General features: G+C 53.1%; 2 protein-coding genes and 1 long non-coding RNA gene across 6 annotated transcripts in view; 1 reads left to right on the top strand and 2 right to left on the bottom strand.

Annotated features, from left to right (window-relative positions):
* LOC109578711 (uncharacterized) overlaps positions 1-15,244 on the top strand; it is a 39,509-nt gene that overhangs the window by 1,899 nt on the left and 22,366 nt on the right. Inside the window, exon 1 of one of the 4 annotated variants that reach the window (XR_011565146.1) lies at positions 11,187-11,822. The exons of 1 other annotated variant lie outside the window; for it this stretch is intronic. This is a non-coding gene — a long non-coding RNA (uncharacterized lncRNA). Of the gene's footprint in view, positions 1-11,186; positions 11,823-15,244 lie in introns of those variants that run through there. 2 more of the 4 variants (XR_011565147.1, XR_011565145.1) reach the window with 2 other exon arrangements.
* Positions 1,227-10,848, bottom strand: CASQ1 (calsequestrin 1). Its single transcript, XM_019988149.2, has 11 exons — positions 10,362-10,848; positions 8,040-8,124; positions 7,191-7,291; positions 6,873-6,984; positions 6,459-6,532; positions 5,979-6,109; positions 4,609-4,654; positions 4,185-4,239; positions 3,864-3,964; positions 2,988-3,062; positions 1,227-1,801 (listed from the first exon to the last, which is right to left on the bottom strand). Exons 1-11 carry the CDS (start codon positions 10,638-10,640, stop codon positions 1,673-1,675), a joined length of 1,188 nt encoding a protein of 395 aa, XP_019843708.2. The 5' UTR covers positions 10,641-10,848; the 3' UTR covers positions 1,227-1,672.
* Positions 13,611-15,244, bottom strand: part of ATP1A4 (ATPase Na+/K+ transporting subunit alpha 4) — a 33,543-nt gene continuing 31,909 nt past the window's right edge. The window contains exons 22-23 of the mRNA XM_070783613.1: positions 14,888-14,979; positions 13,611-14,604 (exon numbers count right to left, since the gene is read on the bottom strand). Coding sequence (XP_070639714.1) covers positions 14,576-14,604; positions 14,888-14,979 — 121 coding nt within the window. The 3' untranslated portion in view covers positions 13,611-14,575. The remainder of the gene's footprint in view (positions 14,605-14,887; positions 14,980-15,244) is intronic.

Below are 15,244 nucleotides of genomic sequence, written 5' to 3' on the forward strand. Positions count from 1 at the left end.
CAGTTGCTTGTCCTTCACACCAAATCCTGACTCCATGACACTTACCCCAGCCTGGGCCTGTGCTGGAGAGAATGTGGGTCCTTCCTGCCAGGATTGCCAGTGGGCCCCCAGGTCTGGGGTAATCCCCGTTGTACAAAATAAAAGGTCTCCTCTGTATTCCCTTGACCACTGCTCCAGCCCACGTTCTTCCAACTCTACTTGATTACTGTAACAGTCTGGTAAGAGCTGGACTCCCTGCCTCTGGTATCTCCATCAGCTTCCTTCCCCCTATCCATCCTGCTCATCACTGCCAGATTACATGTTGCTCTTCCTCCCTAGCTCACAGGACACCTCTGCGACCTAGCCCTGGATGCACACCAACCTCACAGCCACCATTTGAACTCTTCTTGTCTGTGTGGTCTCCTCTCTACCCCTAGCATGGCACACACATTCTGCCAGTGCTTTTGATGTTTTCACCACTTGAAATGTCTCCTCCCCAACTCCTTTGCCCCAGTAAATTCCACTCTTCATTTAAGACCTAGAAAATACTCATTTCCTTTATGAAGCCATCAAAACCCATTCTCATCTCTCTTTTTTGAGTCTTTTCTATTCATTTGTTCCTTCTTTCAACAAACATTTACTAAGGACTTTTTGTGTACCAAATCCTGTAGACACAGAGAAAAAGCCTGGGGTCCTTCCTTCCTTCAAGGGCTCACAGTCTGGTGGGAAGGACAGACATTAGAATACAGGTGGAAGGAGGTGGATGGAGAGAGTGTGGTGGGAACCCAGAGGAGGGAGCTGCAGGAAGGGCCACCTCTGGGAAGGCCTCACCGAGGAAGTGTTATTTGGGCTCAATCTTGCTGTTCAAATAAGAGCTGCAAGGGAGGATGCTATCAAGTGGCACATAATCACTTAATTATATATTGCTTTGTATTTTTCTTCAATTGTTTAGTGTGCTTGTCTTGACTTCCCAGTGAGACTAATCAGCTGGAGAGCAGGGACAGGCCCAGCACTCTCTGTTCTCCCAGAGCCTGACAGTGGTGCTGGAGGAAAACCACGTGTTCAGAAAAGCGTTGTTGACTTGCAGCAGATAAATAACCCAACCTTCTCTGGGATGACTGTCTGCAGGGAAGAGCCCCACCCCCTTGTGATCACAGTCCCCTAAGAAGGTACCCACACCTAAATCCCCCACCCTCTAGCTGCCTTCCTCCTGCCGTAGGGGTGAGACCTCATCAGCAGACACTTGCTAATGTTGCCCCAGATCCTTTATTGAGGTCTCATTTGACCCAAATACATCAACAAGAGATTGCTAAAGTTCAGCCCCAAACACAGTACTCTCCCTGGCCAGGGACAGGACAATCAGAAGGACAGAGGACTTGAGAGAGTAAGGAAGAGTTGGTCAGGTGGGGGGAACAGAAGAGATGGGGACCCATGGATATGGCAAGGGGGGAGTCACAAGAAAGCATGAAGGGAGTGACGGAAGAAACAATTGATACTGGGATGCAGTGGGACAGGGAACAGGAGCCAGAGAGAAGACAGCTGAGCTGGTGTGTTGGGAAATCTCAGCACCTAGCATACAGACCCCAACAAGCCCCATGGCGGAGGACGCAACCTAGTGTCCCTGGAGGAGCTCAGGGAAGGAGAGGGGAGCAGGAGGGGAGCGGGTGGGGCCAGGAGATGGCTGCCACGGCAACTAGTCGTCTTCTTCGTCGTCGTCCTCTGTGTTGATCTCGCCCTCCAGCACGTCCTCCAGCCAGTCCTCCAGCTCCTCGGCAGAGGGCAGGTCCTCCTCATCATCCATTTCCATCCATACACTGTCCGCCTAGGACATGGCACAGACCAGGGATCAGAACTAAGCCTGACTCAGGTCTCTAGACCTGTCCTCCCACTCTCTGGACTCTGTACATCCTCTGTCCCCTTCTCTGCATCTGTCCCTGGGCAGGAAAAGTGTCCAGATGAAGGTCTAGGTTGGAACAGTGACAGTGGGAATAGAAAGAACAGCTGGGTCAGCAAGTAGACCTTCTCCCTTTGGTCTTTCTTACTAGCTCTTGCTGTGCTGAGCTTCACAAAACAGACCTCTGTATCATGCCCTTGATGCAAAACCACTGGTGACTCTTCATGGCCTGGAGAATAAAGTCAGAAAATCTCTAGCATTCCAGACTTTCCAAAACCTGCTTCTCTGGCATCATCCTCAGAGATCTCCGGACTCTCAAGCCATAAAATCCGACTTGCCTTTTCCCAGGCGTGATACTCATTTTCCTTCTTTTTGACCTTTTGCAGTAACTTTTCCATCAGTTTGGAAATAATGTCTCATAATTTTCACTCACAGAACTTAAGTGTATTTAAATTTTTTAGATTTAAATAATTTATTCTTTATTTTTAAAAAGTGAGGTATGATTGATTTACACTCCACTTTAAACTCTACTCCTTGTAAACCCACTCTGACTCACAGGTAGAGGTCACTGATTTCTGTGCTTTCCTGGCATTTTATTTGTGTCTCTGTTATAGAGTTGATCAGATCTGGCCTGGTGGTTAATGGAATACCTACTTCACCACTTAGACTGAGAATTACATGAAAGCAGACCATGAGCTATTCAACTCAACAAATGTTAAAGCATCTGATGTATGTGAAAGAGAATATTTCTGCCTTCTAAAAGCTCAAAGACTACTGGAAGAGACACACATGATACATAATAGCCATATTAAAGTCATGTTCTCAATGCCAAATGGGCTCTGGGAGGAAGAAAATGATTCCAAATGGCAGATCTGGAAAGACTTCATGGAGAAGAGAGGATTTGAACTGGGCTTTGAAGGACGAGCAGCCAAAGTCCAACAGATAGAAGCAGGAGTGTGTTCAGGGCAGGAATCTTTCCCTCTTTCCAGCCATTAGACTGGGCAGGTCTGATTCCTCTGGGAAGGGCCCTCAATTCCTAGTTAGCAAAGCAGAGAACTAGCTATGCTGGGATGCAGAGGTGGAGGTCAGCCAGGGATGATGGAAGGAAACTCACGTCAGTAACATTGACGACTCCTATTTGCGGGGCTGACAAGTCGATGTTAAATGTCTTCTCCCAGTATGGAACCAGCTGTGGAGAGACCACATATGGTAAAACTTAATGGAGGCTAGGAATACCTGAGTCCAGGAGGGTGCGTGTGAGGGCCAACGAGGAGGAGACAGAGGACACTGTGAGCCCGTGGGGGGTGGGCGATGGGTCCAGCTACAGTCCCTGAAGGGAATGGGCAGAACTAAGCAGTTGAAGAAAGAGTAGATATACCAAAAGGAGAGTATCAGGAGCGTCAGCTGGGGACACTGGCCACTTCCTTCTGAAGAAAACTACTGATAGATAGGAAGCCTGCTCTGATCCTGGCTCTGCTACTGATTGACTTTGTGACTCAGGGCAAGTCACTTCTCCCTGGCCCTCAGTTCCCACATCTCTAAGGTAGTTATAATCAGTGACTGCCATTGGTCCTCACACTTGTGTTTGTTTATCTAGTTCTCTTTTCAACAAAGAAGGTTAGGTGTTGGGGATTCTGCTGGTAACAGAGCCATGCCCTGAGACATGGTATCTCTGTGCTTCGATTCTGTGATTATGTACACCCACACGCAGGGCTAATGTGCCCCTGCTCCCCCAAATTCTGGATTTCTCTAGAAAGAGAAAGGTGCCCCTGGGCACCTGAGCTACCTGCTCAGCCTCTGCTCTGGGAATCCTGTTGTTCCCACACGTCCCAATCTGTGTCCTCTTTCTGAGGATGCCCTTAGTGCCCCTGAGCATGCAGTAGGGTCCTCCACTAGGAGATGGGAATAGGAACTCTGAAACAGACCCCCTCAGGACATGCTCCAGGCTAAGGCCCTGCCAAGGACAGCAGTGCCCAGTGACGATTCTTACCAGGGGGAAGTCATCAGGGTCAATCCAGATGATGCTCAGATCAGGATTGTCCGTGTTGTCTTGGGCCACGGCCTTGAGTGTCTCTAAGAACTCATAGCCATCTTGGAGGGAACACAGGTGATAAGGATGTGACGGGGCACAGAGGAATCTGGAGTCCAGCTCTCTGTGCCCGCGTCCCATAGCTCCACATGTCTAGCTTGTAAACTATGCTCTGAGAAAACACATCTTGCGTGTTAAAAGCCTACTCTCTAATTAATACCCCATCTCCCCGTCTCACCAGTGCCCCCGCATCCCAAATCCAACCCAGTATTCCTTCCTCACCAGGATCAGTTTCCTCTGCAAAGGCCACAATATGGATTCCATCCAGATCGTCCTCCTGTTGAGGGGTGTGGGGAGGAAGACCTTAGCTATACTCCCTGAAGTTAGAGAGCCCAGAACAGACCCTAGATCTTCCCTGGACCTGAGTCTTGCGGCAGTCTAGCTTCTGAAGCAGGTATGTTCTTGTCACCCACACTCCTCTAGCAAACCCTTCAGCCCCAGAGCTTAGGGCTCCTCTTTTGTCATCGTCATCAAGTTAAGTGTGTCCCCCAGCTCCTGACACATTCTTCAGAACAGAAGCCCTCAACGTTGGCTGGTGCACTGTCTTTCCCACAAGCAAGACATGAGGAGCAGCAAGACTAGATGTTCCCAGGACTTGAATTTTCCCATGCTCGCCCCAGGCCTGGCCCCATCCAGGGGCACTCACCCAAGTCTCATACATACTCTCAGGCTTCAGCTTCCTCAGGGTTGATCTAGAAGAGAGAAAAAGGCACTACTCAGCGGGCAAGAAGGACACCCTTGGCTCCAGCAGATCCCTGTAAGCAGAGGCTGCCACAGGGTCACGCCTAGGGCACAGACAGCTTGTAGCCCAGAACCAAGCCATCTGGAAAAGACCAAGCTCCGGGCACCAGGCCCAGATCATTGCATGGTTAAAGCAGGTGGGAGAGCAGAGGGTGGGCAAGGGGACTGGAAAAGAGACTTTTGGGAGAAAGAACTGGACATCTGGATGTTCATTCATTCTTTCACAAATTGAGTGCTGGAGATGTTCTAAACGCTGTGCTAGGTGCTGTGCAGACAGAATTGAGTGAGGCCAGCATATTTCTGCCCTGAGGGAGAGAACCGTAATCTAGAGGGGGAGGGTGACGGTAAGTAGTGTTCTCAGTGATGAATGGGTGTTCGCAGTGGTGGAGGACTGTGAAGGAAGAGAATTCTGTGTGAGTGTAGGGCAGGGTTTCTCAGCCTCAGCATTTGACATTTGGGGCCGGATAATTCTTTGTTGTGGAAGGGCTGCCCTGTGCACTGCAGGATATTAAGCAGCATCCCTGGTCTCCACTCACTAAACACCAGTAGTACTCGCTCCAACCAAAAGTGTCTCTAGACATTGCAAAACATGCCGTGGAGGACGGAATCGTCCCCCTACCTCCCCACGCCCTCCAGCCCTGTTGAGAACTACTGGTGTAGGCCATGTGTGGGAAAGAACACGGGTCAGACCTGGCTTAGGATCCCTGTTCTGACACTCCTTGTGGACTCTCTTTAACTGAGGTTGTTAAAGGATTAAAAAGAATAAGAAAGAGAGCACTTCAGCGTTCCTAGCAGACCACAGGCACTCAACACTGGTCTCACATCACAGTGAACTGTACAGGTTTATGGGGCACCTTCTGTGTGTAATGGCTCAGACGGTAAAGCATCTGCCTACGATGCAGGAGACCCGGGTTCAATCCCTGGGTTGGGAAGATCCCTTGGAGAAGGAAATGGCAATCCACTCCAGTACTATTGCCTGGTAAATCCCGTGGACAGAGGAGCCTGGTAGGCTACAGTCCATGGGGTCGCAAAGAGTCGGACACGACTGAGCGACTTCACGTTCACGTTCGCGTTCTGTGTGTAAGGCTCTGGCTAAGTGTTGGGGTGCAAAATACTGTGCAAAACCATCAGTGCATCAGGGAGCACTAGTCCCCGCAGATGTATTCGTCTCCAGGGGAGACCAGGCTCCTGCCCAGCTGCCTTTCCCCCAGCCCGTCTCGCAGACATGCTCCTGAGGAGGAGCCCGCCCTGCTCGGGGGCTCCCCCCATGCCTACCTCTTGTGTGCCTCCACGAAGCTGACGATCTCCTCTTCGCTGTTGGGCTTGTCTGGGATGGTCACAGGCTCCTCCATGAAGGCCTCGTAGAAATCAATTTCATTCAGCTTTAGGGTCAGCTTCTTTGCCACCTTTTGGGGAAGGGGATGGGGGATTGGAGCAGGGGACACGCAGTCAGGGGGAGAAGCAGTATTAATGGAGAGTGTTGGGGGGGAGCCAGTATCAAACAGGGAGTCAGACAACCTGGGCCCTTGTCACTGCCATTGTGACACTGGACACGTGTTAACTTCTCTGGGCTTCGGTTGAACCTGAGAGGGGTTAGATCCTCTGAAATCTGTGGAGTGGAGGAAGCCGGCATGGGGTGGGGTGGGGAATACCAGTGTGTAAGGAGGGAGGAGGTCCCCCATCGATTCTGGGAGGGGGTCTGGAGGGCAGCTGACAGGAGTGAGGGAGACTCAGGGTGGCCACAGGGAGGAGAACCTTGCTGTCGAAGGTGGCGAAGAAGGGGATGTAGGGGTGGAACTCCTCCGCGGCGTCCTCATAGGCTTTGTAATCTGAGGAGGGAATGCAGAGTCAGTCTCTGGGGCCACCAGGGGCTGCCAGGGAGCCACCTCTGCCTCCTCTCTGTCTCCCAGTTCTTTGGCAAATGGATTCATTCTGAGACCCACTCCCTCTAGCTTTCTGAGAGTAGATAGAGTGGTGAGGGGGCAGGGAAGGGAAATGCCTTGGTGCCTGTATGAGAAACACAGAGTGCAGGGAGATCAGAGCAGTCGCTGGACCCACCCTGGCAAGAGGGGTGATGGGGCAGGGGTCTGAGCCAGTGGGTGAGGTGGAGAGGGAGGAGGGCAGATGAAGTGGGGTGTGGGGGGGCAGTGGAGTCTGAGGGTTACCCACGCTCTGAGTCTTTGTTCTTGAAGTAGCCAATAAGTTTGTTATCATCTTCAATATTCTCAAATGCCTGCAGCTCTCGTTCACCCTCAATCAATTCCACAGGGTCCTCTAGGACCTGGAAGAGCAAGGACATTGAAGGAATGAGAGTGAATCTCTGAACTCAGTGGCAGAGACAGGGAGAGGGATCAGGGAGAAAGGGGCTCTCTGTTGGGGAGGAAGGGCTCTCTGTAGCCTCTGTGTGTGTGTTTGTGTGTGAGGCTGGAGTTGGTCGGATGGGCATGAGGTCTTTAAGCAAGGCCATTAGGTCCAAGGGGTCCTCACATCAAGCAGAAACTCCACCAGGGTGTCAGCAGAAAACTCGCCATCGTACTCAATGACTTCATCCCCCTTGAAAACATAAACGCTGTCCTCTTCAGTCAGTCCTAGGCAGGGAGCCAGAGGTAGGCCATGATTCCAGCCTTCCCACAGATCCGAGGGTCCAAATCCAGGATCACAGCCCATTCCATAATCCCACTGGACCCTCTCTCCCATCCTTCACCTCCCCTGCCCCCGGCCCTGCTTACCTCCACTGCCTCTTAGCCCCTACATCCCTGAGGTCCAGCCCCCTGGATTTAGCCTAGGTGGCTAGTCTGGCCCCAGGGGCTCTCCAGAGGGTGCTAGGGGAGGACAAAGGGACATAGACTCCAGCAAGATGTCTCCCTTTCTCTATCTGCCATAACCAAGGACAGATACTCCTTTTACCGCCTCTGAGAACTCAGGTTGCTAGTTCCCAGCCCGGGCCCTTTAACCTTCTGCTATTACTGACCGGATGACTTCATTACTGACCACCCCTCCCCCATCCACATCCGGAGTCCGGTCTCGGCCTGTGCTGCCCCCTGGCGTCTGGTGCTGTAACATCCGGCCCGCAGCTCTGCGGGTCGGGGAGGGGTTGGAAGAGGAGCTTGCGGAGGCTTCTCCAGCCGCACTCGTGTTCCCTGATTACCCCCTTCCTCCAGCCCGTAGCCCTGTTTTTTGGGTACGTACAAAGAAGGCCAGTTCCACCTCTCTCTGAGATTTGAGCATGGTTCTCTGTAAGGAATAACGGAGAGCCTGGAACCCCCAGCCATACCCCTGCAAATTTGAGTCTTTCCTCACTTGCCACTTACCGCTTCCTGCTCCTCCTACCCTTACCTAGCTTCTTGGCTACAGCCGCGTCCTTCTCAGAGTCCACCATCCCGAAGCCAACACCCTTGTCTTCTAGCACTTGGGCTGCCAACTGAAGGGAGAGTTAGGGTTAAAATCAGCCCCTGAAAGTCTTAATAACCACTAGTTCCCATCTCGTTCTTTTGAGTTGGGTCATTTGGGATTCTGGGACTATGAGACCTTGACACTGTTCCAGGATCCAAGATATCTCTACTTTCCCTTCTACCCGCCACCCGCCCCCCCGCTGGCCATTTTTTTTTTTTTGTCTTTGGTTCAAATTTAATCCTTGAACACTTACTGCTCATTTATTGTTGTTTAGGCACTAAGTCATGTCTGACTCTAGGACCCCATGAACTGTAGCCCACCAGGCTCCTCTGTCCATGGGATTTCCCAGGCAAGAATACTGGAGTGGATTGCCATTTCTTTCTCCAGAGGATCTTCCCCACCCAGGGATCAAATCTGCGTCTCCTGCTTGGCAGGTGGATTCTTTACCGTTGAGTTACCTGGGAAGCCCATTGCTCATTTGCAATGTGCTTCTTACGTTGAACTTGAAGGCACTGCACATGTGCTTATGGGTTCCTTAGGGATACTGAGGGATCTTCAGAATGCCTGAGGCCCTTCCCTCCTTCAGAGCTGAGCCCTGTCCTCCATACGAAGGCCATACTCAGTGTGGGGGTGATGTTCTGCGTCCCTTGGATTCTTCTGAGTGACTCCCAGTGGGGAGAATTTTGGAGAGAGAGAGGGTGGTAATGGGTCTGTTCATGTTGCTGAGGATCAGGGAGAGGTTACCCGCAGAGGCAAAGAGACCAACAGAGAGAGAGACTAGAGGTGAAGTAGGCCCGGCTTTCCTCAATGGAGTGGGACTTGGCTTTTCACTATCTACTTCAGCCTGTCCTTACGCTATGGAGTGTCAGCCCTAGGCCCCTGTCCCTGTGCCCCGCCCACCCCACCCCGACCTGCCAGGCTCTTGACCCTGATGCGCTCTGCACTGGGCACAGTTTGCAGCTTTACCCCCCACCTTTACCCATCTGAGTGCCTGAGTCTGTGCTCAGATTCTCAGGAGGACAGGGCAGGGAGACGGTTGGCAGGTGGATGGCCAGGGATGCTGAGCACTCAGGATAAAAATACTCAGCTCATTAATCAGATGGCAGGTTCCAGCATGCGGCAGGGGCACACAGAAATGAGAGCCTGCAATCCTGGTGTCTTGCCCTGAAATACTCCAAGCTCTGGGCAAGCTGGGGCCTCTCTGTGCTGCCAAGCTAGAAGAGGGGCTGCAGCAGCTTGGACAAGGAGCCTCCAACACATCCCAGCTCCTGGAGGGCTGTGTGACCAAGTCTCCAATCATTTATGAACACGGGCTTTTTTCCTTGTAACAATAGGCCCTCTCTCCTTTATGCCTGAGGTCAGCTAGCGGGTGAGGAGAGTCTTCCCACAAAGACAATTTGGGGAAGGCATGGTGAAGCCGCCTCCAAACACAAAAATTTTCCAGTCGGCGTGCCCAGCTTGATCCAGTAGGGGCAGATGGGATGGGGGAGGAGAGAGGGGCCTGAGAGGCCAGTGGGAGGCATGGTGGGCTCCATTACACCTTTAGCTATGAAATCAGTGACATGCAGGCTTCCCAGATGGCTCAGTGGTAAAGAATCTGCCTGCCAAGCAGGAGATGTGGGTTCCATCCCTGGGTCGGGAAGGTCCTCTGGAGAAGGAAATGACAACCTACTCCAGTATCTTGCCTGGGAAATCCTATGGACAGAGGAGGCTGCTGGGCTACAGTCCATGGGGTCACAAAAGAGTCAGGCACAACTTAACGACTAAACAAAAACATGCAAATAAAATGTCAATGACATTTATATTTATACCGTTTGGAACTCTCTGGAGTGCAGCCCCTAAAGTGTATAGAGAACAGGCACGTTCTGGCTAGGACGGTAGATTTGGGGGTGCACTGCAATTCCTCTCCTTCCCATGAAGAAACTCTCTTTTCCTTTTTTGCACCCGCCTTGGGGTGCCCCCAAGGTCACCCCAGTCCTAGCCAAACCTAGTACTGCCAGCCTCCTCTAGCACGGAGGAGAGATTCTCCCTGCAGCTCCCCTCTTTGCTAACATTGCCTGGCTACAGGGGTACTTTGGGGTTCCTGAATTTCTCTCTCTTTTGGCCAAGGTCATATGCCACTTGTGTCCTGTTAGTGGAAGCAGGATCCCGCTGCACTGCCGGTCCCCCCAGTCCCACCCTCAAAGATCCACGTGGCGTTGTAGGAGAGAGGGGTCCAGAGAGGGGCTGGGCCTGCTCTGCCAGCCTGCAGACCCCGTCACTCACCTCCAGGATCAGCTCATCCATCTCAAACTGTCTTTGTGAGGCCTTGTCATCCTCGGGTGGTTCGTGGTAGAGCAGCGCCAGCACCTCATACTTCTTGAACACATTTTTGTAGTTCTTTGCGTTGACATTGACCACACGGTCCACACCATCGTACTCAGGGAAGTCGAGCCCTTCCTCCCCCTGCACCCCTGACTTGGGTGTCCCTAGCACCATCAGGAGCAGCAGTGCCAGCCGCAGGCCGGGCACAGCTCTGGCCCCCATCCTGTCCGCAGCGCTCATGGAGGTAGTGGGGTCTGAGTCGGAGCGTCTCGTCTAGAAGAGGTTAGCTGGAGTAGGGAGGGGCCCCTGGGTCCCAAATCCTGAGTTGGGGGCTCACAGTGGGGGTGGGGTGGGGAATGGCCCAGAGCACTGGACAGAGGACCCTGCCGGCCCTGGAGAAACTGCCGACAGAGCCAAGAGAAAAAGGGCCAGAGGAGGGATAGGAGCAGGGGGCGGGGAGGGAACCGGAGCTGCCCCTGAGGTTGGCACCCCTCGGCCCCCACCTGGTCCCGTCTAAATATGTCTCCAGGATTGGCAGGGGAGACGGATAACCTTCTGAGGCCAGGGCACTCCACAAGGGCCGGGATCCTCCTACCTCCACCACCTCTCACCCAGGCTCCCAGAGCCTCCTTCCCCTCCCCCGCACCCCATGTCCAGGGCTCCTCAGCCCCTGTCCCCACACTGGCCTAAGAGCTCATCACCATATTAAGAAAGGAAAAAGCTGGAGCTAAAAATAAGATGAGATGAGTCGGAGGTAAATGAAGCTGGGGCTGGGGGAGGGAAGGCTTGGGGTAATTAGGGAGAGTTGAGGGAGGGCGAGGGTACTCAGAGAGGGAAACTGGGCTGTATTCCGGGTCAGAGGTTGGACTGGTGATACATTCGTAAAGGAGGGACAAGTGCGGTATTGCCTCTAAGTCCTAAAACCTGGGGCTCTCCTCTGGGTCAAGCCTGTTTGTTTGATCCTGTGGAGGAAGGCGGGGAGTACAAATGCAATCCAGGCTGCAGGAAAGAGACCCCCTGCACTTCCCTTTAAAGAACCAAGACCAAGGATGAGATCATTCCCCTAATAAAAGATGGAGCCGTGTCCAGGACTGGCGCCCTGGCTCAGCTCCAGCCAGTTTCCTTTGCTTCACTCAACACTCCTAACTGGAGAATGCAGGGGAAGGACGGGGCGTGGGGCGTGAAGTGCTGGCCCACAGCCACCCTGGGAGATGCGGATCTGGGGCTTCTCTGCCCACAGCCCTGAGATGAGAAGGAGAGAGTCATTCGGCTGCGGCCTCCTGCTGGTACTCTCTACTCTGATCCTATGGGACTAGTTTTCTAGGGCACGGTGGAAAGGAGGCTTCCCCAGGATGAATGATTCCGAGGAAAGCAAGTTGCGACTACTCATTCCTACATCTTTGACAAGACAAAAAGGACCAGGTATAAAGAATAAGGGGAAAAAATTAACACTGGGGAAACATGAGGAGGTGGGGCCCTGAACCAAGGATGTTGATTAATCCTGTGCACTAAGCGTCAAAGCAGAGCTGGGAGGATGGGCCTCTCGCTTCCTGGATCCCAGCTTGGGGGTGAGGGCAGAGTGGATGAGTTCAACTCTGGGTACCTTGAAGGAGAGACCCTTTTCATGGCCCCACCACCACCCAGGACTCATGCACAGCTAAGCTGAGGCACAAGGGAGGCGAAAGAGAGGCTAGCCAGATGGAAGTCAGAAGCCCCCATCCCTGCCCCGAGGTATCTCTGATGTTGGCGAGCAAGCATGTGTTTTGCACCATGAAATTATGTTAGAGGAGGAATTTTTCCCCTCTTCCGTGGGGCAGACCTTACACAGCTAAGCAAGGAAGGCCAGGAAAATATCTCAGGAACGTGGCAGGAGTGCGTCCAAGAGAGGCAGCTGTCGGAGCAGGAGAGGCCAGATGTAGCTAAGCAGGGCATGTTGGAGCTGAAGACACCCCAGAACCCATCTCTTGGAGTCAGGGAGGCCAAACAATGTGCTCTACCATCGGCACAAAGACTGCGGGAGAGAAGGGCTGACCCACCCAGACGTCCACGACCAGATGATGTTCAGCCCGGACTCCTCCTGCCTTGCGCACTCTGGGGGTGGGGGGTGGGGGGTGGGGGACATCGAGACAGAGACACTGGGACATTAGACTCAGTTCATCCTGAATCTGACCTTTCGTACCCCCGGGTGTGAGATGGGAGGAAAAGGTGCCCCAGGCCCGCTCCATTCTCCCCTCCTCTCCTGCAGTTACCAGGCTGCTTCATCCTGTCCTGCTCCCTCTCCTCGCCCCTGGCTCTCCAGAGACACCAGAGCCTTTCCAGCAGCTGCAGCCCTCCTGTCCTCCCTGTCCTCCTTTCTGATGCTTTCCTCTCTACTTTCTACTCGGTCCTTTCCCTCTAGGCCCCTGCCTTCAGGCTCAGCCACTGGTATCAAATGACCCTAAGTTGGGGCCTCTGTATTTTTACCCCACCAGACACCCGAAGCTCCTGCTGCTGAAACCTGAGTAGCTGGTTTCACACTCCCCTCTCCCTAGCTCACACACACACACGCACACGCACACGCACACGCACACAACCTGGCCCCTCTGTCTCCCAGGGTCTGGTTCAGCCCTGTCAGCAGCGGGGAAGGACCCCAGACTGGTACAACCCGTCCCCAGGAGACCTTGTGTTGGAGGAGGAGGGGAGCAGGTGGGAGAGAGACCTCCGAGGAGGGTGTGCCCGGTGTAGGGGGAAAGCGGCTGGTGTCCCTTACAGATGGGCCTTCTCTTTGCTAGCCCACAGCCTCTTATCCGCCAGACTCCTTTTTCATTACGCATTTGTAGATTTTTGGCCCAGCCTTCATTGTAAGACTAGCCTGAAAAGTGGTTAAGGGCACAAGTTCTGGAATCAGAATCATCTAAAAAACCCGGTCGGGTGGTAAGAATGTGTTTGTTGTACGGATTAATGGATGATGTGACTAAGGCCTTTGTCCACTGCCAGACATAATGTGCAGTCACTTAACACATGTGCTTTGTTTTTGGTGACAGTCTACGATTTCCCCCAGCTTTTCTCAGCATTTCTCTCTCTCTCTTTCTATGCTTTTTGGCATAGCCAACTCTCCTCTAAAAAAAGCCTGAGAGTGAACTGATCCACAGGGCAGAGTAGACCAGCTCACAAAGCAAAAGCCAGCTAGTGGGTGAAGAGGAAGGAAGAGCTGCCGCCGAGGGTGGGCAGGAGAGAAAGCTCCTGGGGACTCCACAGTGACCTGAGATGCAGCAAGTGCCAGGCTCAGAGGCCAGGCTTTGGGGAACGGCCATCACCTGTGTTGAGCTGGAGCATGAGGGGGCGGGTGCTATGCCTGAAGCAAAGGCTACAGGCATCCAGACAGCATTGTTTCAGTCTCTGCTGCAAGGCTACGGCCAGGGAAAACGGCCAAGGGATGGGATGGGGTCGAGATGCCCTGATGACTAGGGCTGAGGTCAGGGACACCAGATCATCCTCGGAGGTGGGGTGGCAGCCTCCACCTCTCACCACGTGGCCCCTTCCAAATCTTTTAACCTCTCTGGACCTCCTGTCCTTCATGATGAAATGAGGTGTCTTCTAGCATGAAGATTCTACGAGTCTGTATGTCATCTGAGGACCTGAGTGGGTGCTGTGGCCCCGCTGTAAGGTGTGGCTTCCTGCTCCTCTCTCATCCCCTCCATTTCTCTGATCCCAGCTTGACTGGTCCTGTCCTTGCTATCAGTTGAGTTGGAGAGTAACTTTGAGAGGATACCCTCAGCAGGCAAGGATGCTTGATTCTGATCTCTTCCCAGCCGGGCCCCTGAAAGATGCCCTCTGCCCGGCTACCATGAATGAAGATCTAGGGAGAGAGCATCTCTGAAAACCAGATGCGACACATCCAGGAGCTGAGGGCTGTTGCAAATGTTTACTCTCTTGACTGGTTACTGAGCCCCTCGCTGGGCTCCAGGAAGACACAGGCTGGACTTCCCCTCACCCCCACCTCATCTCCTACCCATGGTGCCATCAACCCAGCCCTAGGATCGCCTGTCTCTCTTATCCAAGGTTCTTCCTCTTGGCACCTCTCTGCCCCAACTAATACGCTCTCTCAGATGTTTTCCCAAGCTCATTGCCTCTAAACCTCCCCCACCTGGCCCTCAGAACAGCCCGATGTCATGTGAGCTCCTCCTCTCTTGAGGTTAGTAGTAGGTCTCCTTCTCCACCCAGCCTGTGGAAGAGAAGAGACCAGAGTGAACCGGGGAAGGCATCAAGGGGAGAAAAACAGAAAGATGAGCCAGGACAGGGTGGGAGGCCTGAGCAGGGAAGGCAGGGCCCCAAGGATTGGAAGGAGCAGCGTGGTGGGGTCAAGGACTAGAGGGCAGGGTCCAGGCACTGCACAGGCCAGGCAGTGACCTGGGGAGAGGGGCCATGGGGCTGCAGGAACCATCTGCAATGGGACAGCCAGTCAGGAGCCTAGCGACCTCTCAGGCCAAGGTGTGGGGGAGCCTCACCGCCGGGATAACGACGAATGATGAGTCTTCTTATTTCATCATACACAAAGATGAGGAGGCTGTAGGGGGTGGCACAGAACCACCAGGTTATCCTGAAGAGAGCAAAAGCTGGTCAGCAGAGGAGGAGATAGAGGCGCCTGAGAGAGGCAGGCGCAGAGAGCATGGCTGGGAATTGTTTTGTTTATTGTGTGTGTAGGGTAAGGGAGTTAGAGAAGGCAAGGTTTGGAAAAAGAATGAGACCGGCACTTTACAGGAACAGATCACCTTTAATGAGGCGAGAAGGGGCAGCAGTCAGATTAGTGAGCTACTGCACTAACCCAAGAGAAGAGTAAGTATATATAGGCATATATGTGGAAA

The sequence above is a fragment of the Bos indicus genome, chromosome 3, assembly GCF_029378745.1.
Source record: "Bos indicus isolate NIAB-ARS_2022 breed Sahiwal x Tharparkar chromosome 3, NIAB-ARS_B.indTharparkar_mat_pri_1.0, whole genome shotgun sequence".
NCBI lineage: Eukaryota > Metazoa > Chordata > Mammalia > Artiodactyla > Bovidae > Bos > Bos indicus.